Source organism: Eriocheir sinensis, unplaced genomic scaffold (assembly GCF_024679095.1).
Source record: "Eriocheir sinensis breed Jianghai 21 unplaced genomic scaffold, ASM2467909v1 Scaffold45, whole genome shotgun sequence".
Classification (NCBI taxonomy): domain Eukaryota; kingdom Metazoa; phylum Arthropoda; class Malacostraca; order Decapoda; family Varunidae; genus Eriocheir; species Eriocheir sinensis.
Genome location: NW_026111776.1, coordinates 583,390 through 610,916, shown reverse-complemented (window position 1 = coordinate 610,916; position 27,527 = coordinate 583,390). Strand labels below are relative to the sequence as shown.

At 42.2% G+C, this 27,527-nt stretch overlaps 2 protein-coding genes across 9 annotated transcripts in view; both read right to left on the bottom strand.

Annotated features, from left to right (window-relative positions):
* The window catches only part of LOC126992362 (protein Wnt-2b-like), a 76,631-nt gene extending 57,637 nt beyond the window's left edge, over positions 1-18,994 (bottom strand). For 4 of the 6 annotated variants that reach the window (XM_050851071.1, XM_050851069.1, XM_050851068.1 and 1 more), the window contains exons 1-4: positions 18,760-18,994; positions 17,928-18,114; positions 17,197-17,359; positions 16,541-16,686 (exon numbers count right to left, since the gene is read on the bottom strand). The gene's annotated coding sequence lies outside the window, so the exon portion shown is untranslated. Of the gene's footprint in view, positions 1-16,540; positions 16,687-17,196; positions 17,513-17,927; positions 18,115-18,759 lie in introns of those variants that run through there. The other 2 variants (XR_007746499.1, XM_050851072.1) reach the window with 2 other exon arrangements.
* Positions 18,995-21,401: 2,407 nt separating this feature from the next.
* LOC126992363 (neogenin-like) lies at positions 21,402-27,302 on the bottom strand. Of its 3 annotated transcripts, XR_007746500.1 has the most exons (5): positions 26,859-27,302; positions 24,876-24,981; positions 23,041-23,246; positions 22,031-22,283; positions 21,402-21,543 (listed from the first exon to the last, which is right to left on the bottom strand). XR_007746500.1 is itself a non-coding variant. In XM_050851075.1 (4 exons), the coding sequence occupies exons 1-4, from the start codon at positions 26,898-26,900 to the stop codon at positions 22,122-22,124; spliced, it is 516 nt and encodes a 171-aa protein (XP_050707032.1). In that variant the 5' UTR covers positions 26,901-27,302; the 3' UTR covers positions 21,559-22,121. The 3 variants fall into 3 exon arrangements, 2 of the variants coding, with proteins under 2 accessions (XP_050707032.1, XP_050707033.1); XM_050851075.1 differs by lacking the exon at positions 21,402-21,543 and having other exon boundaries at positions 21,559-22,283; XM_050851076.1 differs by lacking the exon at positions 21,402-21,543 and having other exon boundaries at positions 22,117-22,251.
* Between the last annotated feature and the right edge of the window lie 225 nt (positions 27,303-27,527).

Here is a 27,527-nt window from a genome sequence, read left to right as displayed (position 1 = left end):
GATTTGGACACTCCTTTAACCTCTGTTCGGGAGCAGTGAGTAGCGGGCCTTTTTTTTTCTTTTTTTCTTTGCGCCCTTGAGCTGTCTCCTTAGCTGTAAAAAAAAGAAAAAAAAAAATCTGACAGGACAAACACTAACAAAAAGGGTGACATATATAACAGTGTAAACATCTCAAGTACCAAAGAGGGGAAACAACGAGGGTAAAGGAAAACAGATACCCAGACTCAGATACAGAAAACAGATGCCCAGTGGGCGTGGTCAGAAAGTGTGAACAACCATTGAAAAAGACTCTGACCCGTGACGTCAGTCGTGGCGACATGTTATGAGCCAATAATTTAACAGAAAAATCACTGAGGGAGTGTCTTAAGACTGACTCACGAATAGCAGGAGAAGTAAAACAATACAACATAATGAGCGAGTAGATGGGTGTGACAGGAAGTATTGGCCATTGGTTATGTAGAAAATTAAGGGCGTGTCAAGGATGTAAGTCCGCCTAAAGCAAAGAAAAATGTGGCCTAGAAATCAGTGGTATGGGTAGACCGAGCTTGGTTCTCGCCTCAAGCAGACCTGCTACTCACTCAGCCGAGGATGGCTGTTGTGATCTTAATCGTGAGTAGAAATTCGAGAATCTAAGGGAAACCGACTGTATTGTCCTGGAGATTATAATGTAGGAGATGTGAAGTAGGATTGTGAGTGGGACAGGATTGTGATTATTTGTTTACGATGTAAAGCAAAGGTAAAACCACTGGGTGTGGTAAAATAATGTGTTTCCATGACTTGTAGTAGATTATACTACAGGAATGTGTTATTAGGATTTTGTGAAGAGAGTACATAATGATTGTGATGTAAGCAGAGAGATACAAACCACTGCTTGTGGAACGACGAGTGTTATTATTATTGGCAACAACTGAGCACATATTGTAGTATTATGTTTAAGACATGTCGTTTGTCATATGTTGCATCCATTGCTGAATATGCCAGTGTTATGATCGTCTGAGCATAGAATATTGCGTAAGGCAATTACTTTCATTTAATTTTAAATAAATGTATAGTATTATCTTTTTCCCTTGTTTATCCCCGAACACCAGTCTCCAATAACAACTTAAGCCGGATCACGCTACCAGGGATACGAGACGGTGAGATCATTTATGGAGTAATTAATGAGTGATAAAAGAGTTGATTTAATACAAGAAAAGAAGGGTCTAAAACTGGCGGCAGCGGTATAGGGATAAATAGGGACATGTGCTTACAGTGCTTTTGTTTAATTTACTCTGACGAGAAAACGCCTCTTATTTTCATTAAGCTTTGCTCGTTTTAAGTGGCGGAAATAATAGTGACGATTTAATTATATAATTAATGGTTCTTCCGGAGGACATGGACTTTGACGATATGGTAATGGAAACTCTGGCCAACCACTTGTTCTGTAGTGCAATGGGTAGCACACGCGACTCAACCGAGAATTCATGAGTTCCTTCCCGGGCGGAGTGGAGAGGGATGGGCAGTCTCTCTCCACCCGCGCCGCGATCCATTCATCAGTGAGAGGGTGTCAGGTGACAGGCAGCGGCAGCGTCCTGCCTCTCAGGTTTGTTTGTTTTAGGATTGTTACCCCAGGATGGAGGGGAGCACGGGGCTCTACGCCTCACAGGGTGGTGGTGTGCCGCGGCGGGCATGCAGCCATAGAGTGACTTTATAAAGGCCTAACCCGCGTCCCCCAGGTAGGAAGTGTAGAGTATGATCTAGAAAAAATGTGAAATACTAAGAAAAGTGTGAGGTATGGATAAAAAGTCATGAATAAAAAAATAAAAAAAATGAAGCATATGGACAATAGTGTGAAGTATTAAGATAAATGTGTGAAGTAAGAGAATCAGAGGAAGAGGAGGCCAGGGTAGTGCCCCCCTCCGTTAACTACTACAAATAATATTAAATAAATAAATGAATAATAAATAAATAAATAAATATGCACACTTGCAGTGGAAGAAACGGAAAATGAGCGAAGAACAAAACAGGGAGTAACCTTTAATATAATAAGATGAAAGTTATAACGAAGAAGGGAGTAACCTTTAATATAATAAGATGAAGGCTATAACGAACAAGGGAGTAACCTTTAATATAATAAGATGAAGGCTATAACGAACAAGGGAGTAACCTTTAATATAATAAGATGAAGGCTATAACGAACAAGGGAGTAACCTTTAATATAATAAGATGAAGGCTATAACGAACAGGGAGTAACCTTTAATATAATAAGATGACGGCTATAACGAACAAGGGAGTAACCTTTAATATAATAAGATGAAGGCTATAACGAACAAGGGAGTAACCTTTAATATAATAAGATGAAGGCTATAACGAACAAGGGAGTAACCTTTAATATAATAAGATGAAGGCTACAACGAACAAGGGAGTAACCTTTAATATAATAAGATGAAGGCTACAACGAACAAGGGAGTAACCTTTAATATAATAAGATGAAGGCTACAACGAACAAGGGAGTAACCTTTAATATAATAAGATGAAGGCTATAACGAACAAGGGAGTAACCTTTAATATAATAAGATGAAGGCTATAACGAACAAGGGAGTAACCTTTAATATAATAAGATGAAGGCTATAACGAACAAGGGAGTAACCTTTAATATAATAAGATGAAGGCTACAACGAACAAGGGAGTAACCTTTAATATAATAAGATGAAGGCTACAACGAACAAGGGAGTAACCTTTAATATAATAAGATGAAGGCTATAACAAACAAGGGAGTGACCTTAAAAATAATGAAATGAAGGCTATAATTACCATAACTCAAGAGTAACTTTGTTAGGCAGGTCGCACTACTCATGATAACACATATGCAAAAGTGGCAGCGCTCCTAGAAACAGGAGCGTGTGTGAGTTTTTAACGGATGAATTTATTAAAGAATTAGGGCTCGCAGTAAATGAATGTGAAGCGAAACCCGTGAATATTGTCTCTGTGCAAAGATACCATATTGAAGATGACGGTAAAAGTCAAGTTAATATGGAAGGAAAAAGTAGTTTCCAAGACTTATTGATAACACGCGATGTAGATTTGCCGACTCATATTATGTTGAGTACTGATTTGTCGTGTAGCACGAGATTATTTTGAAAACATTGCAACTAAATGAGGAACAAAAGAACGAAGCTTAAAACTGATAATAGAAGGGGAAACCATACAATTATGCCAGGAAAAATATCTTATATCTAGAGGTGAAGGATCTTAGCTAAATGTAGATGGAAATGAAGAAAGTCTCACTAAAAATAAGGCCGTACGTTGGCAAGCAGCGGAACCTTTGCAACTGCATGCATCTGTTGCAGGTTACATAACGCTAGTGACGCAACTACAGGCAAGTGAAGCTTTATTTGAGCCTTGTGTTAGTACTCCTCAGGCTAGAGTCTTGTGCTCAGGGATAGTTAAGTTAACCCCTTCATCTGACAATCAAAGATCTTATGTCACTGTGCCGTATTTGAATATTGAAAGTGAGTGTAAGGATAGATGATAATACAACGTTAGGATTTGTGAAGCCTGTCACTCATGAGCAATACGCTGATCTGCCACAAGTATCTAGTGTACAGACCGCTGACACAGCTAAAACAGACTTGAAGCCCGCAGAGCTTGAAGTAAGGAAGAAAAGCCTCTATCAAATTGTTGACGCTAAATTCCCAAGTGAAGAGAGAGAATCAGGTTTTAAAGTCCTTAATAGATAAATATATAACAGTGTTTTCCACAGAACAAGAACCATTAACAGTAACGCCCTATTTTTTAAGCACCATCAAGCAAAACACTGATGAAGTAGTGTACAGGCGTCCATATAACATTCCTATCAGTTATCATGACAGAGTAAATGAACAACTTATATCGCTCCAGCAACAGGGTGTGATCCACCCTTCGCGATCACCCTATAATGCCCCACTTATCCCAGTGCCCCAAAAAGATGGAGTACTACGACTTTGTCTGGACTTCCGGGCACTTAATAAAACACTACGGGACGACCGGTACCCACTCCCTAATATAACTACCATACTCAATCAATTGGGAGATAGTAAGTTTTTTTTCATGCCTAGACTTGAAACAGGGTTACCATCAAATCCCCCTAGATGAAACCAGCAGAGAGAAGACGGCATTTTCTTCTCCAGCAGGACATTGGGAATTTACTTCCCTCCCCTTTGGCCTTAAAACAGCCCCGTCCTGCTGCAAGAAAATAATAAACACTGTCCTTACAGGACTATTAAGCAACAAGGTTCAGGTGTACCTTGATGACATAATTATCCTGGGCGATATATTTTCTAATCACGCAGATAACTTAGAACAAATTCTGGATCGCTTAAAGGAAGCCAAACTGACTCTTAAGATGGAGAAGTGTAACTTTTTTAAGGACAAAGTAGATTACCTGGGCCATGCCATCCGCTCAGAGGGAATAAGACCTCAATCTAGCAAGCTGGAGGCCATACAAAACGTCCCGGCCCCCCAAACTGTTCATGATTTACAGTCATTTCTTGGATTGACTAATTATTATCGCAAATTTATTGCAAATTATTCACAAATTGTTGCTCCTTTTCTAAAGATTTACAAAGAGAAGAAAGGTACAAAAAAAAAAAAATAATAAATAAATAAATAAATAAATAAATAAATAAATAAAATAAAATAAATAAATAAATAAATAAATAAAACTCCACTCATATGGACGGATGAAACAAAAATTGCGTTCTCAACCCTTAAGGATAGAATGCTTGGTACAGTCACTCTACGCATCCTACTACAATACTGGTGGAGTATTGCAATAACAGGATAATGATGATAAACTAAGACCTGTATCTTTTTTTGTGAGAAATTGAATACGGCAGAACAGCGGTACAGTATAGTTGAACGAGAGGATTTAACTGTAATTTATGGGTTACACGTAAACCGCCCATTAATACTGGGTTACCCTGTTGAGATCCACACGGGTCACAGACCTTTAGTATGGTTGTTACAGGTAGCTAGTCCCAACGGCAGGATAGCTAGATGGCAGACTCTCATGAGTGAGTATGGTTTCACAATCAATCATTTGCCTGGCAAGGAAAATATAGTAGCAGATTTTTTTTATCAAGGATGAAGGCTCACAGGACACTGAGATTGAATTAGAAGGACACGCGCGATAATGTTTGTGGATGGGGAACAACAAAAACCGTGGAACACGTGGATAATGAGGGGCAAGGTATTGCACTAGTGCAGAAAAAGAAACAGGCGCCGAAAAATGAGAAAATAAAATATATGATATGTATGGACCTGAATAGTGAGTGTATTGGCCACACACTTGACTGGAGTATTCAGGAGATTAGTGAGCTGCTTGATGAGCAGCCAGCATATAAGTATGCTAAAAGAAGGAAGCCCCATGAATGAAAATTGAGCAAAGACTCAGAGAAAAAAGGCATAATGTGAGATGCCGCCCCTGTTAGAGGTACAGGTGGAAATTATGTTATATTGTGTTGAAGATGGGCATAATGTGAGATGCCGCACCTGTTTGAGGTACAGGTGGATGTTATGTATATTGTGTTGAAGATGGGCATAATGTGAGATGCCGCCCCTGTCAGAGTTACAGGTGGAGATAAATGATGTGTTTTAGTGAGTCCGTACGGAGAAGCCACTAAGGTGGTGATTCTACCCCCCAAGTATTTCCAAGGCGATAACTCTGGCTCATTCGTCGCCACTGCAGGGCACGGAGGAACCAAAGTTACGTTATGTCGGTGTAGAAAGTTCGCTTTCTGGCCTGGAATGAAACGGGATGTAGAAAATTATGTAAGGAAGTGCGTCATGGTAGTCGTTTTAAAAGTGAGTTGGGAACTTGCACCCTGCTCCTTGGCGGCATTATCCAGACGTCACCGCTCTTTTGAAGAATACACATGGACCTTGTGGGTCCCATGGGTGTATCGGACAATGGGGTTCGATACGTAATGCCCATAGTTGATGTTTTTAAAAGGTATTTGATTATAGTACCCTTACGGAGTAAGGAAGCCCGCGAAATGGCAAGGGCGTTGTACGTGGATGTTGTTTGTGTACACGGTGTTCCTCAGACAGTTGTTACAGGTCAAGGTTCAGAGTTCGTTAATTCCGTGATGCAGGAGATAAATTAGAAGCTACCTGTGCGACACGCGAATAACGGCTTACCATACAAATGGGAATGGAATAATAAAGCGCGCAAATTATACTGTTGTTAACATTTTGAGGAGAATGTTCTAGGAAATGTGTCCGTTTGGGATATAATGCTACTTATAGACATCTTGGCCTGTAATCCTGCGTATTATCGCACCATAAAGGAGTCCCTATTTTATCGAGAGAGACAGAGAGAGAATTTTTAGAGATCCTCCTGTACCTTACACTATGTTAGAAAAAAATTCAGCAGCCCTGGTATGATATTTACTCCTATAAAGAGGAAATGGCTGCAATTGCAAGGAAAGTTTATGATATTTACTCCTATAAAGAGGAAATGGTTGTAATTGCAAGGAAAGTTTATGATATTTACTCCTATAAAGAGGAAATGGCTGCAATTGCAAGGAAAGTTTATGATATTGACTCCTATAAAGAGGAAATGGTTGTAATTGCAAGGAAAGTTTATGATATTTACTCCTATAAAGAGGAAATGGTTGTAATTGCAAGGAAAGTTTATGATATTTACTCCTGTAAAGAGGAAATGGTTGTAATTGCAAGGAAAGTTTATGATATTTACTCCTGTAAAGAGGAAATGGTTGTAATTGCAAGGAAAGTTTATGATATTTACTCCTGTAAAGAGGAAATGGTTGTAATTGCAAGGAAAGTTTATGATATTTACTCCTGTAAAGAGGAAATGGTTGTAATTGCAAGGAAAGTTTATGATATTTACTCCTGTAAAGAGGAAATGGTTGTAATTGCAAGGAAAGTTTATGATATTTACTCCTGTAAAGAGGAAATGGTTGTAATTGCAAGGAAAGTTTATGATCTTTACTCCTGTAAAGAGGAAATGGTTGTAATTGCAAGGAAAATTTATGATATTGACTCCTATGAAAAGGAAATGGCTGCAATTGCAAATAAAGGTTATGATAGATGCCAGGTTTACTTTGAAAAAGGTAGAGAAGAAATAGAAAAGAAATACAAAGCTTCAAAATCAAAACTATCAACGTTGGAGACAGTGTTCCTCAAACGAGACCACAGAAAAAAGTAAATAAAAAGTTGTAGCTTATTTTTGATGGACCCTACAGGGTAACAGAGAAGATCAGTGATATAATGGTAAAAATTATAAACCTCAGGACTAGCAAGGTTTCAACGGTCCCCACAGATAGAGTAAAAGTCCTTCATGAAGATTGCATCGACGTGCAGCAATGTCCAACGATTAGGCGAGCATACCCTTTAAATCCAGAGACAGACACTGATCTATTCTTTGCATTGCTCAACCCTGAAATCGCTGAGAAAACTTCTACCGAAAATAATGACTCGTAGCGGAGAGGTGACTGCTACTCATGACACATTAAATAATGTTCGTTCTACAACAGCAATAAACAGCTGATGCACAGGCCCTACCTTCTCAGGTTACTCCCAAACTTTCAGAGCCACCTCGGCATAGATAAAGCCTTCGCTCTTCGACAGTACAAGAGTTGCCTAATGTAATGTCAAAACTACTACGATATAGAACAGGAATAATGCATAAGGATGAAAATGCAATAATTGAGCGGAAATATGACGAAATAAACCACAGATTGATTTGACTCTTTCGGTGTACGACTCAATGACACAACAGGAGTCCCCAACACGTGCTGGCCAAAGTTTCACACCAACATACTATCTATATTATAGTCCTCACAGACAGAGACTATAGTACCGTTTAGCCTCACAGAAAATGTTTTAGCTGCATTATATAAAGCACAGATTTTAACTGCTTCGTTACTTGAAATGTTATTCAAATGTCACCTGAGTATCCAGCTGTAAAAGCAAAAAAATACACACTCTTTACTTTTGAAAACGAATTCAGTTCATTGTTGCATCATCTAAGAAAAGTTTTAGGCTATGTGATGACTACTATTCAAAACAAGCTGCATGCTTCTATGAATTATAGAAAAAAAAAAAAAAACGGGAAATAATTTTTTTGAGGATCCTTGTCTAATAACCTATTTGGTACCGCGACCCAGGCTCAAGTTGATGCTATTCATGAAAAAATAGAGGACTAGAGTCATTAACTGAGAAAGATTTTATATAGTTAAATGTTTATTATGGAAAACTCAACATCGTTAAGTAATATGCATGCCATGCAATCTGCCTTTAACAGGCTATATTCAGCTGTAGATGTATTGAACCAAGTTGTGCGCCATTTTAGTATAGACTATGGCATTAGGAAGAGAAAAAAGCTCCTACAAGAATTGTTATATTTTGACTTAGCATTGAGACACATAAGACCAGGTATACAAGATTTATATTTGAGTCTGCAGGCTCCCCTGCAAACATACATAACTCCAACCATTATGTGAAACAAACAGTTGTTCAGTACATTAAAGGAAGCCTAGGCTCGGCCTCCAGGTCTTTTGTGCCTTGCAGTTCTTGATTTTTTAGCTCTATATAGGGATGTAATAACTGTCCTCCAGGACAACGGCTTTGCACGATTCTCGTAATTTCTATTTCACCAAACCTTAGCGAGGAGATCCGATTGACACCTCTGATGTCTTTCGAATCGACTCCCTTCCATTTTCTGTGCAGAATAACACTTACTTTCTTATGTATAGTGCTGATTCAAGATGTATTGCCTTCAGTGAGAATAGGAAAATATATTTTATGCTTTCTAGTATAAAACACTGTAACAAGAATAACCATATGTTAGTTTGTCCTCCCACAGGCCCCGTCTATGAGGCTAATAACGCAGCCTCTTGTAAATCGGCTGCTTTCTTGAAACATGAGTCAGTGATCAACCTCTGCCACACAATAGTCTTGAAAACATTTCCCCCTATGTTTATAAAAGGTCCTGGCTACTGGACCTGTTCACTTGCCTCCCCCATCACTCTGACACTCACATGCCCTACCCATCCTGTACACAGACATACTGTCAGCCTGACGGATAATGGGATATTGATGCCTCGGCAAGGTTCTCTTCGCAGTGCTGAGTCCATCCCCCTACAGGAGCTAACAGCTGGCTTGCAGCCCCTAAATTATGTGGTCGAGCCGGATCAGCCCTTTCAACCCGCAATCCATTGGTGGATTGTCTTCGCCATTGTCGTGATCCTGGTTCTTCTGCTGGTGACGTCTGCCGTGGGGTATTCCATGTCCTGCGCTACGCACGACGCCGCCTAATTCCAGACTTGAACCAACTGCAGACATTGCAAGGCGTATCTTCTCTACCAACACCTGTGAGATCTCAGGGGCGAGATCTTCCGGAAGGGGAAGTATGTCAGGACCCAGAAGATGAGGAAACAGAGGAGTGAGATATACAACTGTGTAAACATCTGACAGGACAAACACTAACAAAAAGGGTGACATATATATAAGTGTAAACATCTCAAGTACAAAAGAGGGGAAACAATGAGGGTAAAGGAAAACAGATACCCAGAGAGGAAAGGCAGGTATACAACTGTGTAAACATCTGACAGGACAAACACTAACAAAAAGGGTGACATATATATAAGTGTAAACATCTCAAGTACCAAAGAGGGGAAACGAGGGTAAAGGAAAACAGATACCCAGATTCAGATACAGAAAACAGATACCCAGTGGGCGTGGTCAGAAAGTGTGAACAACCATTGAAAAAGACTCTGACCCGTGACGTCAGTCGTGGCGACATGTTATGAGCCAATAATTTAACAGAAAAATCACTGTGGGAGTGTCTTAAGACTGACTCACGAATAGCAGGAGAAGTAAAACAATACAACATAATGAGCGAGCAGATGGGTGTGACAGGAAGTATTGGCCATTGGTTATGTAGAAAATTAAGGGCGTGTCAAGGATGTAAGTCCACCTAAAGCAAAGAAAAATGTGGCCTAGAAATCAGTGGTATGGGTAGACCGAGCTTGGTTCTCGCCTCAAGCAGACCTGCTACTCACTCAGCCGAGGATGGCTGTTGTGATCTTAATCGTGAGTAAAAATTCGAGAATCTAAGGGAAACCGACTGTATTGTCCTGGAGATTATAATGTAGGAGATGTGAAGTAGGATTGTGAGTGGGACAGGATTGTGATTATTTGTTTGCGATGTAAAGCAAAGGTAAAACCACTGGGAGTGGTATAATTAGGTGTTTCCATGACTTGTAGTAGATTATACTATAGGAATGTGTTATTAGGATTTTGTGAAGAGAGTACATAATGATTGTGATGTAAGCAGAGGGATACAAACCACTGCTTGTGGAACGACGAGTGTTATTATTATTGGCAACAACTGAGCACATATTGTAGTATTATGTTTAAGACATGTCGTTTGTCATATGTTGCATCCATTGCTGAATATGCCAGCGTTATGATCGTCTGAGCAAAGAATATTGCGTAAGGCAATTACTTTCATTTAATTTTAAATAAATGTATAGTATTTTCTTTTTCCCTTGTTTATCCCCGAACACCAGTCTCCAATAACAACTTAAGCCGGATCACGCTGCCAGGGATACGAGACGGTGAAATCATTTATGGAGTAATTAATGAGTGATAAAAGAGTTGATTTAATACAAGAAAAGAAGGGTCTAAAATACTAATTTTGCTGGAATTTCCTTGTATAATATATCAGTTAATAAGGAGACATGTACTATACTGCAAACTGCTCAGGTGAGTTGCAGGAGCAAATGGTGTTCTTCATAGGGCCAAGTTGTTGTTTGATAGTGGCTCCAGTAGGACATATGTCAGTAGTAGACTTGTTAAGAAATGCAAACCCACATGGAACTCCAGCAAACCCATTTCTTATTCAGTATTTGGGGGTAATAATTCCTCTAATATAAAGCAGTGCAACCTGTTTGATCTGAAGGTTCTTGATTGCAGTGATGCACCACACAAGTTAACAGCTGTAGAGATTCCAGTGATATGCCAACCCTTAGTGAGAACCACTGTGCCTGTAGGTATACTATGCAAATTTCCTGTGCCTCTTGCAGATGACTATCAGAGTGATTCCTATATGGATATAGATACACTAGTGGGTCAGGATGCTTACTGGAAATACATAATGTCTAATGAGTCTGTGCAAGTGGGAGGCGTATTGACCCAAAGATCATTGTTTGGCTGGGTATTGTCAGGGGCTTGGAATGCTGACACTAGTTCTAAGGTACCAGCAACCTCTCCACAGATGTTATGTATTTCTAAAGTGTCTGAATATGATGTAAGCAAGTTTTGGGACTTAAGACTATAGGGATACAGTCCAAGGAATCAGATCATAAGCTTGAGTCAGATGCTGCCTTGCAAGAGTTTTCACAGAATGTTTCATATGCTAAAGGCAGATATGAAGTGTCATTACCTTGGAAAAGTGACTCCTTGAAAAGTGCCCTACTCAACAATGAGAAACTTGCTATGAAGAGACTAGATAAGTTACATGCCAAACTAGATAAAGATGTTGAGTTGAAAACTGCATATTACAAGGTTTTTGAGGACTATGTGCAAGAAGGTATTGTTGAGGAAATTCCTAGTAATGAGATAGTCTGTGAGAATCCTACTTTTTATATGCCTCACTGTCCGGTGGTTAAAGAAACTAGTAACAGTACCAAGGTGAGACCTGTCTTTGATGCCTCAGCCAGTGGGTATAATGGAATTTCACTGAATGATTGTCTCTTGAAGGGTCCTTCACTCAACCCAGATTTAGTAGAAGTGATGATCAGGTTTAGAAGATGGCCTATTGCTCTTACTGCTGATGTTACCAAGGCCTTTCTACAGTTGTGTGTGAAAAGACGAGACAGAGATGTACACCGTTTCATGTTGAGAAATGAGGATGAGATTAAGTACGTGAGATTCCTGCGGGTTCCCTTTGGAAACACTGCCAGCCCATTTTTATTGAATGCCACAATAAAGCATCATTTAGAGAAGTATCCAAGCACTGAAGTAATACAAGAACTGAAAGAGGATATGTATGTAGATAACTGGCTGAGTGGTGCTGACAGTGTGGAGGAAGCTGCCTGCAAATTTAGAGGCTTGTGAGGTTTTGGCACATGCTGGCATGCCTCTGACTAAGTGGGTTTCAAACAGTAAATTAGTAACTTCCATGTTTCAGGATAAAGTTGATCAAGTACATGGAGAAGAAGGTACTAAAGTGTTAGGCCTCCAGTGGTGTAACACTTCTGATGAGTTTTCTTTTGAAGGATTAGAATTGAACACCCAGACTGAGTTGACATATACCAAAAGAAGCATGCTGAGCTTGATTGCCAAGATCTTTGACCCTCTAGGTTTTATCAATCCCTTTGTGATGTTTGGCAAAATACTTTTTCAAGATATTTGGAGGCTGAGTCTTCAGTGGGATGATAAATTGCCTCAGGATGTGAAGCATAAATTTGAAAGATGGGTCCTGAGTGCAGCATCTCTCAGGGACTGGAAGATGGACAGATGTTATTTTCCTTTTCTTAAGTGGAATAGCCTTACTGATGTAGAGCTTCATGCCTTTGGAGATGCTTCACAGAAAGGCTACGGTGCCTGTGTATATATCCGTACCTGCTTACCAGATGGTGCCTACAGGGTTGCATTAGTCACTTCAAAGTCTAGAGTGGCACCTATTAAGACCATAACTCTGCCCAGATTGGAGCTGATGGGGGCTTTATTGTGTGCTAGATTAGTAAGCTTTGTGAAGCATGCCCTCCATCTAAACATGAATGCCAAGGTATTTTGCTGGACTGACTCACAGATAACTCTAGCTTGGATCAAGGGTGACCCTGTGAAGTGGAAAATGTTTGTTGCAAACAGAGTCACAGAAATTCAAAGCTTAACTCCACCAAGTTCTTGGCATCACTGCCCTGGACATGAGAATCCAGCTGATTTAGTTTCTAGAGGTGTCTTAGGTGATCAGATTGTGTCAAGTAAATTGTGGATGTGTGGACCATCTTGGCTAGCTGAACCTCTTAGTATAAAGCAGTGGTTCTCAAACTTTCTGACATTGTTACCCCTGACAGCGCAGAGGTAGAGGACAATTACCCCTAGCCCCCATTCCTGTTCATTTCCGGATGTCCGTCCGTCTGTCTGTCTGTCCGTCTGTCCGTCTGTCCTCGAGTTCTTGTCCGCCACGCATCTCCTCCTAGAGTTCTTGATGGATATCAATGAAACTTCACACATTTTGTCAATTTGGGGTATGTGAGTGTCGTGGGCTATAAAGTTTTTTGATACCTCAATATTAAAGGGGGTTTACGGAGTGGGGAATTGACCCCCCCAAAAATTGAGAAAGGGAAAAAATTATCGTATTCTAATGAAATTTCTTACATAATGCTTTACTAACCGGAGGGAACATATGGGCGAAATTTCATTAGAATACGAATATTTTAAAGGGGGTTTACGCCCCCCCCCAAAAAATTATATGCATTCGCAGGATTGGGTATGCAGTTTTGTTAAAAAAAACTGCACTTCTACTTTATTATTATTTATCAATTTACTGAATTTTACTCTAAAGTATTTTTAATTTTAGAAATACCTCATTACCCCTCAGAAACGGCTTCATTACCCCCATGGGGGTAATTACCCCCAGTTTGAGAACCACTGGTATAAAGGAAACAGAATCAATTTGTACAAATGAGGAGTACAAGACTACTGAGGCTCTAGCATGTGTAACTGTACACCCTACTCCACCTGTGTTTGAGTTTGAGAGGTGGAGTGACTTTAGTAAAGCTCAGCGTGTTGTTGCTTGGGTGTTGAGGTATACACATAATTGTATAACACCTGATAATAAGATTTCTGGTCCACTTTCAGCCAAGGAGTTGGATGATGCTAAGGTTAAGATGTTTTATCATGTACAGAGAGATATGTTTCCTCATGAGATTGCGGCTCTGCTAAGTGACAAGCCTCTTCCTAAGGGGTCAAAGTTGATTAATCTAGATCCCTTTCTAGATGATAAAGGTTTATTGAGAATCAGAGGTAGACTGGAAAATGCTGAATTGAGCTTTGACTGTAAACATCCAATAATAATTCCAAAATGTCACCTAGCAAAGCTACTGGTCAAGTTTCAGCATCTTTTTCTCAAACATGCAGGTGTTTCTACCATTGTATCTACCTTGAGAGAAAGTTTCTGGATTATAGGAATTAGAAGAATTGCTAAGACTGTGACCAAGGAATGTGTAAGATGCCAGAGACATGACTCCAGAGCTTGTAGCCAGCCAGTAGCCCCACTACCAGAACTGAGAGTTAAAGCTGCTCCACCATTTACAGTGACTGGCCTGGATTTTGCTGGTCCTCTGTTTTGCTCTGATTTCCCTTCTAAGAAATTTTACATTTTACTGTTCACCTGTGCTGTTGTCAGAGCTATACATTTAGAGCTCACTGACTCTATGAGTGTTGAGGATTGCATGCTTGCCCTACGCAGATTCATTGCACGGAGAGGGCTACCTTCAGTGATGTACTCAGATAATGCCAAAACTTTTGTTGCTTGCAGTGGGCAAATACAGAAGGGTTATGGTCACATATCTCCACACTGGAAGTTTATAGTCCCCCGTTCTCCATGGTGGGGAGGATGGTGGGAACGTTTGATAAGAACTGTGAAGTCTGCCATGAGGAAAACTTTAAGTGTTAAGTATATATCCAGAAGTGAACTAGAGACTGTACTACATGAAATAGAAGCATGTGTGAACTCAAGACCTCTCACTTGTGTTGGGGATGAACCTAATAGTTCTCTGCCTTTATCTCCCTCACATTTCCTCATTGGCAGAAATGCTAGTACTCACTCTGAGTTCGACCCCAAACCTTCCTGTATTTCCCCTCAAGATCTGAGGAATAGAGAACATTTGAGAAACCAGAATTTAGACAAATTTTGGAAGAGATGGAGCTCAGATTATATTTCCAATTTGTCCCCAGTTGTTAAGGGTTTCACTTCAAAATGCAGTATTAAAAAAGGTGACTTAGTCCTGGTGAAGGAGGACAACATTCCAAGGCTACAATGGCCCCTGGGTTTGGTTGTGGATATTTTCCCTGGTCAGGATGGTGTTCTCAGAAGTGTAAATGTGAAGACTTCCAGAGGAGTACTAAATAGGGCAGTTCAGAAGCTACATAACTTTGAAGTATCTAGCCATGAGTATACTGATGTTAATGAGACTGTCCAAGATTTACCTGAAGTTGATGCAGCTGTCCAGGAGTCCTCAGATTCTAGTCCACTTCCTGAGACAGCTGCTGAAACTCGTACTCGCTCTGGTAGGTCTGTTAAAGTTCCTAGAAAACTTGACTTGTAACTTCAGTTGAAGTTCAAGTTGACGGACTAGTTTCTGAGGCTGTGAATTGTATTTCGTAAGTGATATGTATGAATAATTTAAGGTTGATGCTTTATACTCAGGAATACAGTTGTCATATGTAATAGGAGTGCTAGACTCCTATGGTGGGGAAAATGTTGAAGTTAGTGAAGAAGTTATTTAAGTTTCCCATGAAAGTACAGTTTCTTTAATTACTCCTCCACATATTTTTATAAATCCAGAAGTTTAAGCTGAAATTGCTGAGTCCATTATTTTCCTTTATTATAATTAATTTCATCTAGTTTCTGTAAATCAAGTTTTGTATTCTTAGTTGAACTGAGATAGGTATATATTTGCCTTTCTCGAGTTTGTCTGTACAAGTTCCTGTTGTTGAAAATAAACACGACTCAGCAAGAAGAGCGAGACCAAGCCGCCACCAGCCCTTTCCCTCCGTTCACCTCCAGATCTTAGCCACGGTGTTGATAATTCCAACAAAGAGAAAGGGCATTGCAAGGAAGAAGGGTGGTAGGGTCTTTGAGACAAATCATGAATGGCAGAAGTGTGAGCATGGAGGTAAAGAGGGATTTGAGAAATACAATAATAGTACCAACCCTCACATATGCAAGTGAAACGAGGGCCTGGAATGAAAGTCAGAGGTCTAGAGTGCAGGCATTGGAAATGAGTTATTTGAAGAGTGCTTGTGGTGTGAGTAGAATGGATGGAATGAGTAATGAAAGTGTGTACGAGCGTTTTGGAATGTGTCACAGGGGTGAAGGGAAGAAGTGTGGAGTGGTGGAAGAAGTGAAGCGACAGACTTTAAAGTGGTTTGGCCACATGGAGCGAATGAAGGAAAGTAAGATGACCAGAAGGGTGTATGTGAGTGAGATAGAGGGAGGGAATGCTAGAGGACGACCTCCAGTGAAATGGAGGGATAGGGTGCAAGAGTACGTTAGGGAGAGGGGGGAAAGATCTTTGAGAAACTTTGAGCAGGCAAGGAGGGAGTGTCTGGATAGAGATAGATGGAAACTCTGTAATGTGTGATGACTCTCATACTGGAGTGTCCGGGGGTTGTGTAAGGTTGTGTGTGGCGTCACTGGCACACTACAACGCAGCAGTGACTGGCAACAAAACACCAACAACCAAATATTACAAAAAATACCACACAAATGACAGGACTCCCATGAGCTGCACACTGTTCACTGACTGACAAAGACACCCACCTGTGTGCTGGATGATGGAGGCGTGGTTGGGGGAGTTGCTGTGCTCACCCTTGTCAAAGTTCTTCAGCTCCAAGTGGCCGTGATGGATCCACAGGTCTGGAGGCTGGACGCCAGGCTTGTTGCTCTCACTGCAGCTGCCGCCAAGACTGCAAGGAAGTGATGCATCTTACTAGCTGCTAAATACGACTGAGTGCTGCTGCTGTACCTCGCAGGGCTGTCCAGAGGGAGATGGAAGGGCACATGAAATCTTCAAAACAGGATGGATGTTAAAGGCATGAGGTTTGAGTTCAACAAAGCATATTTGAATTAATTTAAAGAAATAGCTCCCAGCCAGCACACTGCAAGCAATCACAAGTTAGAAACACGTGTTAGCTGCTCCACCAAGAGACACAGATATCACAAGTAGAGGTCATTTGTTACCCTGCAACTATGTAAAGCACAAAATGAAAGTCCATCTTGAACATTTCCTATGAACAAGTTTACCTATTTTTTTTCTTCCTCTAATCTTGGCAAACTTAAGTCTTTGTGGACTATGCCCTGCAGCCTTGTTCTCCATATTACAAAGTGAATAAAAAGTTCCTGCAGTCAGTGTAAAGGATTGCTGAAATGAGTCATGGGATGAAACACACCAACAAGAAACTGTCCTGCCACCTTACACAATGCTTGGCCTGGGCTCCGCCTTGACCCGCGGCAGTACAGTGTGGTGGCCAAGAAGGCCCCCAGCTGGTCATGGCTCCTGCCACGCCAGCGATCACCAGCACAATCAGGCCTCTCGCTCCACACACCAGCCAGGGGGCTCACCGATGCTCTTGTCAACAGCTGGAACACAGGAGCAGATGTATAATATTTTTAACATTGGCTTAATCAATCAGTCAATCAATGGGGGCCTCTGCCAGCCTGCCTCACCCAAACTATGACACCATTCTTGGGGGTTCCTCTGTGCAGGTCCCCATGCAGGCACCTTCCACATACCATTTACCTCCCAGCAGGATCCATCAACCTGCTCTAACCCAACTTTCTGGGCACACTCTTTACTAAGGATTGTGTCTTACATAAACAACCTGGTAAGCAGGGTTTACCCACATGCCCACAGAGCCAGAGGTGGCATTCACAGAGCATGCAGGTAATGGGCCTCAAGTCAGCCTCAGGGAGGGAGTGCTCCATGATGAGGGACAGTGTGGTGGGACACAACATGTGCATAACTGGGAGAACAGTGACTGATGCACCACAACACACAGCATGCAGGTAATGGGCCTCAGGTCAGCCTCAGGGAGGGAGTGCTCCATGATGAGGGACAGTGTGGTGGGACACAACATGTGCATAACTGGGAGAACAGTGACTGATGCACCACAGCAATGACAGCTCCCTAAGACTAACACTTCCTTACCTGGAAGTCGTGAAGCTTTCCACGGAGGAGAATGGACCAAAACCTTTGACATTGTGAGAGTGCATCTTGTGCAAATACTTCCTTGAAGGCGTCAGTCCATGGACGGTGAGGGTGAGCCAGTCCCCCGTCACTTCCCCCGTCACCCAGTCACCGACAGTTTGGTCCGTGGTGAGGAATATCACGTAGCCTGGAACAAACAAAATTACTCTCTCAATAATCTTTTTTTAACCGTGTACCAGTGACAGGCAAAATTTGTGGCTTTACCGTGTAGCAGCGACGGGCCTAATTTTTGCTATGATATAAGCCCCCAAAATAGATGATGCATAAACTGATCACAAATGCATTGATATATATTATAAAATGGTTTGCCTGAGTGATGATTTTCTCTCTCTCTCTCTCTCTCTCTTTTTTTTACGTCACGGCTTATTGCGCCGGTAGGCTTCTTCCCGGTGGGTCCTGATGGTCGGCCCAAGGCAGTGCTTAGAGTGGCCTTTCAGAAACATGATCCCTGCAGCTACTGGGTTAAGTGCTGCCCATAGCTCCAGTAGGCTCTTTGGAGGGGCCTCTTGGATGACCCCAGCCCAGTAGTGGCTCAGGCAAATTGTATTTATAGTGGCTGACAAGATGTATGGTTCTTGCTTCCTGCCTGGCCCACGCTGCCCACCACCATGACCTAAGTCACTGTTTATTTACTATATATCCAGGTCTTTTCCGCGTCAGTGAAGGTGTGTTCCCTTAACTATGTAGTCTAGTACATCACTGTGGTTTGGCACACTGACTCTTTTTTATTTTTATAATTTGAAGATGCCATCCTGGTAACCCATCAGCTCACCTGTGATCCTCCCATTGTTCCGCTGCAGCGGCTGCCGGGTGAAGGTGGTGGTGGACGGCTGCCGGGTGAAGGTGGTGGTGGACGGCAGCCGGGTGAAGGTGGTGGTGGACGGCAGCCGGGTGAAGGTGGTGGTGGACGGCAGCCGGGTGAAGGTGGTGGTGGACGGCAGCCGGGTGAAGGTGGTGGTGGACGGCAGCCGGGTGAAGGTGGTGGTGGACGGCTGCCGGGTGAAGGTGGTGGTGGATGGCTGGCCAGGGAGGGCCAGGACAGCCGGGCCACCAGCAGGGTGTTGGAGGCCACCAGGCTATAGGGGGACTCACGCCAAACCTGATGGGTAGTAGAGGGGCAAGAACAGCATATACCACAGCGAACACTTAGAAAAGAAAACAATGATCCTAAGTGGATGACTCGTGGACTAAAACACGAGATTGGGTTAAAGAAGGGAATTTATCAGAAAATAAAGAATGGGGAAACACATCTCAGGGGCCGGTACATCGAACTATCTAGATTAGTTAAGAAAAACACCAGGATAGCAAAAAAGAACTATGAGATCAAAGTAGCAAATGAGGCGAAAAGTAATCCTAAGGGCTTCTTTCAGATGTATAGAACAAACACACGGGAGAAAATTGGACCGCTGAAATCAAACACAGGGGAGCTAGTAGAAAATTACGAAAATATGAGCACATTGTTGAACGACTACTTCCTTTCAGTATTCACACAGGAGGATCGAACGACTATACCGGAAAGAGTTCAGGTGTACGAGGGCGGGGATGGCGATAAATTGAGGGATATAATCATTACCAGGCAAGTAGTTCAGGATGAGATAGATAAGCTTAAGAAGAACAAGTCGCCAGGTCCTGACGGGATATTTCAGAGGGTATTAAAGGAGCTAGGTGATATAATCAGTGACACACTAACCGACATCTTTAAGATGTCGGTAAATACTGGCTATGTGCCGAGCCTATGGAAAGTAGCTAATGTGACGCCGATTTTTAAAAAAGGGGACAGGTCAGTTGCTTCAAACTATCGCCCAATTAGCTTAACATCGGTTATAGGCAAGATGCTGGAGTCCATAATAGCCAGGAACATTCGGGAGCATTTAGAGAAACATAGCTTAATTCACGACTCGCAGCATGGGTTCACAAAAGGTAGGTCATGCCTCACCAATCTCTTGTCCTTCTACAATAAAGTATTTGAGGCGGTTGACAGAGATGAAAATTATGATGTAATCTATCTTGATTTTAGTAAAGCGTTTGACAAAGTTCCTCACCAACGACTGTTGCTTAAATTACGGGCTCACGGAGTAGAGGGTAAAGTTTTGAACTGGGTCAAGGCGTGGCTTAGCAATAGGAAGCAAAGAGTGCAAATCAATGGTAAAAGATCTGACTGGGGATGTGTTACGAGTGGGGTCCCACAAGGTTCGGTATTAGGTCCACTTTTGTTTATTATTTATATCAATGACTTAGACACAGGAATTAGTAGTGATGTTAGTAAATTTGCAGATGATACCAAGATCGGTAGAGTAATTGAGTCGGATCAGGACGCTAGTATTCTCCAAGGTGAACTCAACAGATTATATGACTGGGCGGATAAATGGCAGATGGAGTTCAATGTAGGGAAGTGCAGTATTCTGAGTGTAGGTAGGAACAACCCTCACATAACTATTGCTTAAATGACACTCTCATAAGTAGGTCTAAAAGGAGAGGATTTAGGGGTCTTAGTGAGCTCTGATCTCCGTCCAAGGCACAATGCATTCAAGCTAGAAATCGAGCTAATAGGGTACTGGGATTTATTTCAAGGAGCGTAAGCAACAGAAGCCCCGAAGTCTTCCTCAAACTATATTTAGCATTAGTTAGACCTCATCTTGACTATGCGGTTCAGTTCTGGTCACCCTACTATAGAATGGATATCAAAATGTTAGAATCGGTGCAGAGGAGGATGACTAAGATGATTCAGGGGTTGAGAAACTTGCCATACGAGGAAAGACTCAAACAGTTAAACTTGCATTCACTAGAAAGGCGAAGGGTGCGTGGAGACATGATCGAGGTTTATAAATGGATGAAGGGCTTTAATAAGGGAGACATTCATAAGGTTTTGTTGGTAAGAGAACCGGGTAGGACACGAAGTAACGGGTTTAAACTGGATAAATTCAGATTCAACAGGGACATAGGCAAAAATTGGTTTACTAATAGGGTGGTGGATGAGTGGAATAGGCTTAGCAGTCATGTGGTGAGTGCCAATACAATTGTCACATTCAAAAATAGACTAGATAAATTCATGGACAGCGATATTAGGTGGGGTTAGATACACGGGAGCTTAGGGTCAAAGGAGCTGCCTCGTACAGGCCTACCGGCCTCTTGCAGACTCCTGCGTTCTTATGTTCTTATGTTCTTAAGTGTGTGGGAAAAAGTGTGATTTTGGCACACCAAAACTTCAAAGTTCCCCTATCATGCATTTTATACATATATATATATATATATATATATATATATATATATATATATATATATATATATATATATATATATATATATATATATATATATATATATATATATATATATATATATATATATATATATATATATATATATATATATATATATATATATATATATATATATATATATATATATCCTGGTGAGTGATTCAAAAGTTTTCATAGGTTACTTTAAGTTTAAGTTTAGGCCTGTAAGTCTGAGCACAGTCAAGGATCCAGATACATACTTGTTCAGTACTTGTTTGTAGTTGGTACAGGAGCAGGTTTAGGACAGATAGAGTTGCCTGAAGTTGTCATTTTCATGACAGAATATTATATTATTACCATACAGAAGAATATCTACTTTTATTCTGTTACGGTTTGGTTACAAACCTTGGTTGCTATTATGATACATTGCCGGCCAAGTTAGTAAAGACTAGAGGAGGCTGATTTTTTACCTAGTAAAAAACATGTCAAGTTGGCAACATTAGCGCAGGAGGATATAATAATGTAGGAATCTTATTTTTATACTATGAAGAGAATAAATGAATCATTGCACATGAATAGGTTGTTTTACTTTATCATCTTTGGAGCACATCATTTTACCTATGGAATATTTTACTCAGAAAAAATACAAATAAAATCAATGATTTAATCATGTGATTAAATCAATTTGATTAAATCACCCAACCCTGCTGTGCTGTTTCTAATACCATTATGTAAGGTTCATTTTTAAGTATTTGCAAAAGGTCAATGAAAAAATCAATATCTCAAACACTAATAATAGCTCACCCTATGAGTCATAATTTCTCTGTGCCTCATCACAGCAAGGATTCAGCTGTGCAGGATTTCCTTGAGAAGTGTTGCAGGACTGAGTGAATATTTACTGAAAGAAGAACGAAGGCTTCCAGCACTGTGGTCTCACCCTGATGGTCTTCACAGCAAACTCACACACTGTTGATGGCTTGAGGCTGTCAATGAGGCAGGTCACATCCGTGGCGTTGACGTAGCGGCTGGAGGATGAGAAGGTGGTGCAGCTGTTGTACTGCAGGAGTCAAAGGTCAGTATTAACAGGGAGTCAGGTACAAGGACGGAGGGAAAACATAAGAAAGGTCACTGGATGAAGGACTGGCTTGTGAAATGAGACATGAATGACAGGAGGATAGGAAGGGTGTGAGGGAGTGCTTGCAGGAAAAAGAGGATGTGTAAGTGAAGGATAAGGATGTATGAGGGAGGATATGAGGTGTATAAGGGACTGTTTGCAGGAAAAAGAGGATGCATGAGTTATGAATAAGGATGTGTGAGGTGGACGTGAGGTGAATAAGGGAGTTTGCTGGGACGAGAGTATGAGTAAGTAATGGATAAGGATATAGAGAGGAAGATATGAGGTGAATGAGGGGCTGTCTGTAGGAGGGAGAAGGATGCAAGTTACGAATAAGGATGTGGAGAGGTGGATATGAGGCGAATAAGGGAGTGTGCAGGGAAACAAGAATGTGTAAGTGGTGAATAAGTTCCTTGACGAATGACTAGCTTTTCCGCTGCTGTGTTGATGCAAGTGGCAAGTCTGTGACACAGTGCACAAAGAACATGAGATAAAACATATATTTTCCAGGTGATGACTGCCCTCCCTGAAGCAGCCCAGCAACACTACCCAAAACTGACCTCTTTTGACCTCCCATTCTTCATGCTTGTGTTTGGAACGGCATCTAGTGGCCTTTTAATTGTTGTTTAATTTGTTTACCTTGAGTTGCCTCCCTTGAAAAAAAAAATAATAATAATAAAAAAATAAATAAATAAATCACCTGGTTCTGGCTCAGCATGGTGTCCGCCCACTGCAGCACCACGGTGAAGGGCGTCAGCACCACGGCCTTCACCCACACCGCCGGGTCCAGCGTGGGTGCCACCACCTCCTCCTCCTCTGGCTGGGTGCGGACTTGCTGGTACACCGGTTGCCCGTCACCCACGTTGTTGAAGGCTCGCAGGCTTATCACAAACTCCATGTTGGGTTCTGAGGAGACGGAGAACTTGTTATGGACCTAATCGTAACAATACAACAATTTTTTCACAACCCTTAACCCGTCCGCTGCGATTGGCACGGATTTTGCCTTCACTGGTAGCCTGGTAACATAGTCCCAGGTCTTTCTCTCGCTGTCTGTGGTGGATAGTGGAGTGTTTCCCATGTGGTATTGGCATGCTGGATATCCCCTCCCAAGGTGCAGGACTACACTTTTCTTCACTGAATTGTAGCCACGGACACTTTTTGTTCCATTCCTGTAGCTTGGCGAGGTCTGCTGCTAGGAAATCCGTAGTCAAGGGGTTAAACTGGGCAGAACAGATAACAAATAAGATAGACTAACAGACAACAGGTAGAATAACAGGTAGAAAGACAGATAACAGGCCACGGATAACCAATGAATAACCTGACTAACATTATGACTACCCAGGAAATATCTGAGAGTTCAGGGCAGACAGAGGAATGAGCCTGAACGATGATGAGTCTGAAAATGGCAACTCAGAATACCACCTCCTTTCCCTCAATAATTGCTCTCATGGTCCAGGGTCTTCACAATATGGAGAGCTAACTTTTATGATGGTGTGTAAATACTTTTCTGTGTGTGTTTGTGTGTGTGTGTGTGTGTGTGTGTGAAATGTTAACAGATTCAATAAATGTTTAACTATGATCTACTTAACAAGATCTCTACCTTCACTTTACTTTGCTTAAATGAAAACTTGTTATGGACTCCATCATCATTTTTTTTTGGGGGGGGGTGAATGTAATGTTAACTCCAGACTCAATAAATGGTTAACTATGATATCATTTAACCCATTGACTGTGGATTTCCTACCAGAAGACCTCACCAAGCTATAGAAATGGATCAAAATGTTTCTACTAAAATTCAGTGAAGAAAAATGTAAAGTCCTGCACCTTGGGAGGGGATATCCAGCACACCAATACCACATGGGAAACACTCCACTATCCACCAGAGAGGCAGAGAAAGGTTACCAGACTAACAGTGAAGGCAAATCCGTGCCAATCGCATTTGACGGGCTAACAAAATCTTTACCTTCTCTTGGCTCAACACAAATGTAGAAGTGGCTAATTCAAAATCCCTGTCTTGTGGAGAATCACACTGCAGGTCTGCATACTACTTGGCCAGAAAATGGAGAATTAGTCACAAATGATCATCTTACACACCCAGCTTATCAATGATGTAACCGCGCTGCTTGCTGTCCACGATCTTGGAGCAGATGTCCGCCACGCCTCAGTCCCAGGCAATGGTGTAGCCGCACAGCATCACATTGTGCTGTGCGGGGGGCTGCCAGCACACCCTGATGTGGTCAGTCAGCGCCACGGCTGTAATGGACCACAAGACACTGCAGATAACACAGTGACTCCACCATCATGATCACTATGTAGGTTTTATCATGGCTTCCAAACATGAATATTTTGTACCATGAAAACAAAATTATACAAATGTATTGTACCTGTAAGTTATCCTAAATTCTATACACAACACATATATTAGGTTTATACTGTTTGTTGGGAATTAAGAATGTAAGTGATGGATAAGGAGGTAGGAGGGACAATTTGAAGGGGACAGAGGATGTAAATCACAACACTGAGGGAAACACTCACCCTTCAGACCAACTGGCTTGTCTGGGACCCTGTTTTCATGGAGGTCATTGGTGAGGTCCCCGCCAGGGTGGACTGAGTGTATGGGCAGTGCCGTTGACCGTGAGTGCTGCAAGATGGAAATGGAAAATGAAAATGAGGAGCTGTTAGCATATTCTCGACATGGAAAAACTCCACTTACATTAAAATTTACTGTTGAAATGAAATGGGAAAAGTATATTTGTCCCCTTGAATGTGCATTTCCTAGCAGAAGACCTCATCAAGCTACAGGAGTGGAACAAAAAGTGGCTGCTACAATTCAATGAAGAAAATGCAGTCCTGCACCTTGGGAGAGGATATACAGCACACCAATACCACATGGGAAACACTCCACTATCCACCACAGAGACAGAGAAAGACATGAAACTATATATATGATACTAGGCTAACAGTGAAATCCAAACCCGTGCCAACCGCAGCGGACGGGTTAACAGACTAAGTTCCCTCCAGTGAGGTATATTCAGAGTTCCAGTCCGTGGGTTTTAGGTCACAGGGTCCACCTGGCTTGAACTATTTTTTTCAATTATTGTAAATTCCCTGTTTCTCTGGGGCTTGTGGCAATTACACTTCAGTACAATGAGTGACACTGTTGTTAACAAAAATGTAGCAGACCATTCTCGTCGTTTTATTTATTGGTAAACGAGAGGAAATAAATGACCGGTGCAAGGTTCTCCTCTTCAAAATTCTTTTCTGCATGAAATTCAGGCTGTGGAACAAGCAGAAGTGAACTCTTCAGAAAAATTCTGTTTGTATTTCAGTATTTGCTGAGTGCCTGCTTTGGGTGCATCAGTCTCGCATTTGACGGAATTCATCAAAAACATTAGGGTGTCAAGCATCTCGATAACCCCCACCCCCCCAACACAAGGGGGGGCCAGGTGTTTGGGTCCACTTCCAGAATATTACGCTCCACCCTCAAATGACTGCTGCATTTTGTCTGGGGTGGTTCAAGACCTTGGGTGGATGCCTGCCGCTGTGAAAAGGGTGGTCAGGTCAGTGGTGATGGCGTTCAAGACCAGAGGTTGGGGGCGGAGCGTTACACTGGAAGCCAAAGCCAGTGTCCCCCAGAGAGATCAAACAGTGGATGCTATGAGATGCTTGATGCCCTAATGTTTTTGATAAATTCCGACAAATGCGAAACTGATGCACCAAAAGCAGGTACTCAGCAAAAACTGTAATAGAAATAGATTTTATTAAAAAGTTCAGTTTTGCTTGATTTTGCAAGGCTTTCATGCTGGTGTCCTAATTATTACAGAAAAAGCTTGAATCTTGGAGCTCATTCTCTGCTTCCAAACACCAGTGTTGCCGCAACAGTGGTGGACAGCACAGCGACATCTTTCTGCCAGGAGGTATTCCTCACAACACCGGCAAGTGTAGTGGGCCACTGCTTCCATGTCCCGTCCTGCGCTGCATATTTCTGCTCCCCGCACTGCCTGCCCAATAAGCCTAAACTAACCAAACCTAACTTGCCCTAACCTACCTAAAGAGGGGCCTTCACCCCCCTCAACCCCCCTTCTACTTGCAGCGTCAAGGCAATCCGGCAGTGTGTTGTGTGGACACTGAACACTTCATACAGCACCAAGGTGTTGGGCTGTGAGGCGGCTGACCCTCTGGAACACCCTGGCCTTGACCTCAGGGACTAGCACTTCAACCCAGTCAGTACCACCACAAGACTGACCCTGACCATAACCTGACCTCACTGCCTTCCCAGTGACCCTGACCCCACACTTTGACCTTCCACATAAACTCAGAATAACCCAAACTACCTGCCCCATCCATGGACCCCCATAGGGCACGGAGGGTAGACGACCGGGGCTTACATGTCAACGCCTACACGCCCCGCCACGGCACCGCTACAAGGCCGGGAGCACGAGGATAACAAGGGGGGGCACGTGGATAGCAGGGATAACAAGGGGCACCCTCACCAGATTCTTTCAACTCAACACTCACCGACTGCGGGGCCACTCCTACAAGCTGAGTAAACCAGACCATTGGCGAACCACAATGAAGGGAAACTGGTTTGCCATTAGAGTTATAGACCCGTGGAATAAGCTCTCAGCCCCACTATCCATTCATAGGTAAGCATTCATAGGTAAGCACGGAGCACAGCGTCTCTTCCTCTTCTTCTTCTTCTTGGGTGGTTTTATGGGGCTAGTTAGGCTGTGGGGCCACAGCCTCTAGAGCCCCGTCAGTGGTAGTTGGTATCAGGTTTTTGTTTGTCGTTCTGTCACCAGGGTGGAGTTAGATTCTGTCGAGTTGCCCCGACTTCTGCAGGAAGGTTTGCGTACACTTGAGGACTTGGAAGGCTGTGTTGGGGTTGAGGGTGTCGCTGCCCAGCAGGTCCTCTAGGGTTGGCCTGTGGATGTGGAGGCTGGTCAAGACGTCCCTTCCTCTCTCCCCCGCGCGAGGTAAACAAACACTGAACAGCTGATGGCTGGGATTATTGTACAACGTTGCCAGATTGTCGTACTCAGTTTCTCATATTTCTCAATTTCCATCCCAAAAACTGTTTCCTGGGTCACAATAACGATATTTATTTGTAGTTATTGTTGAAATGGTTTATTATTCTTGTTTCCTGGTGATATTTATGCGGGAGAAGCTGGTAAATGTAATGCTCCG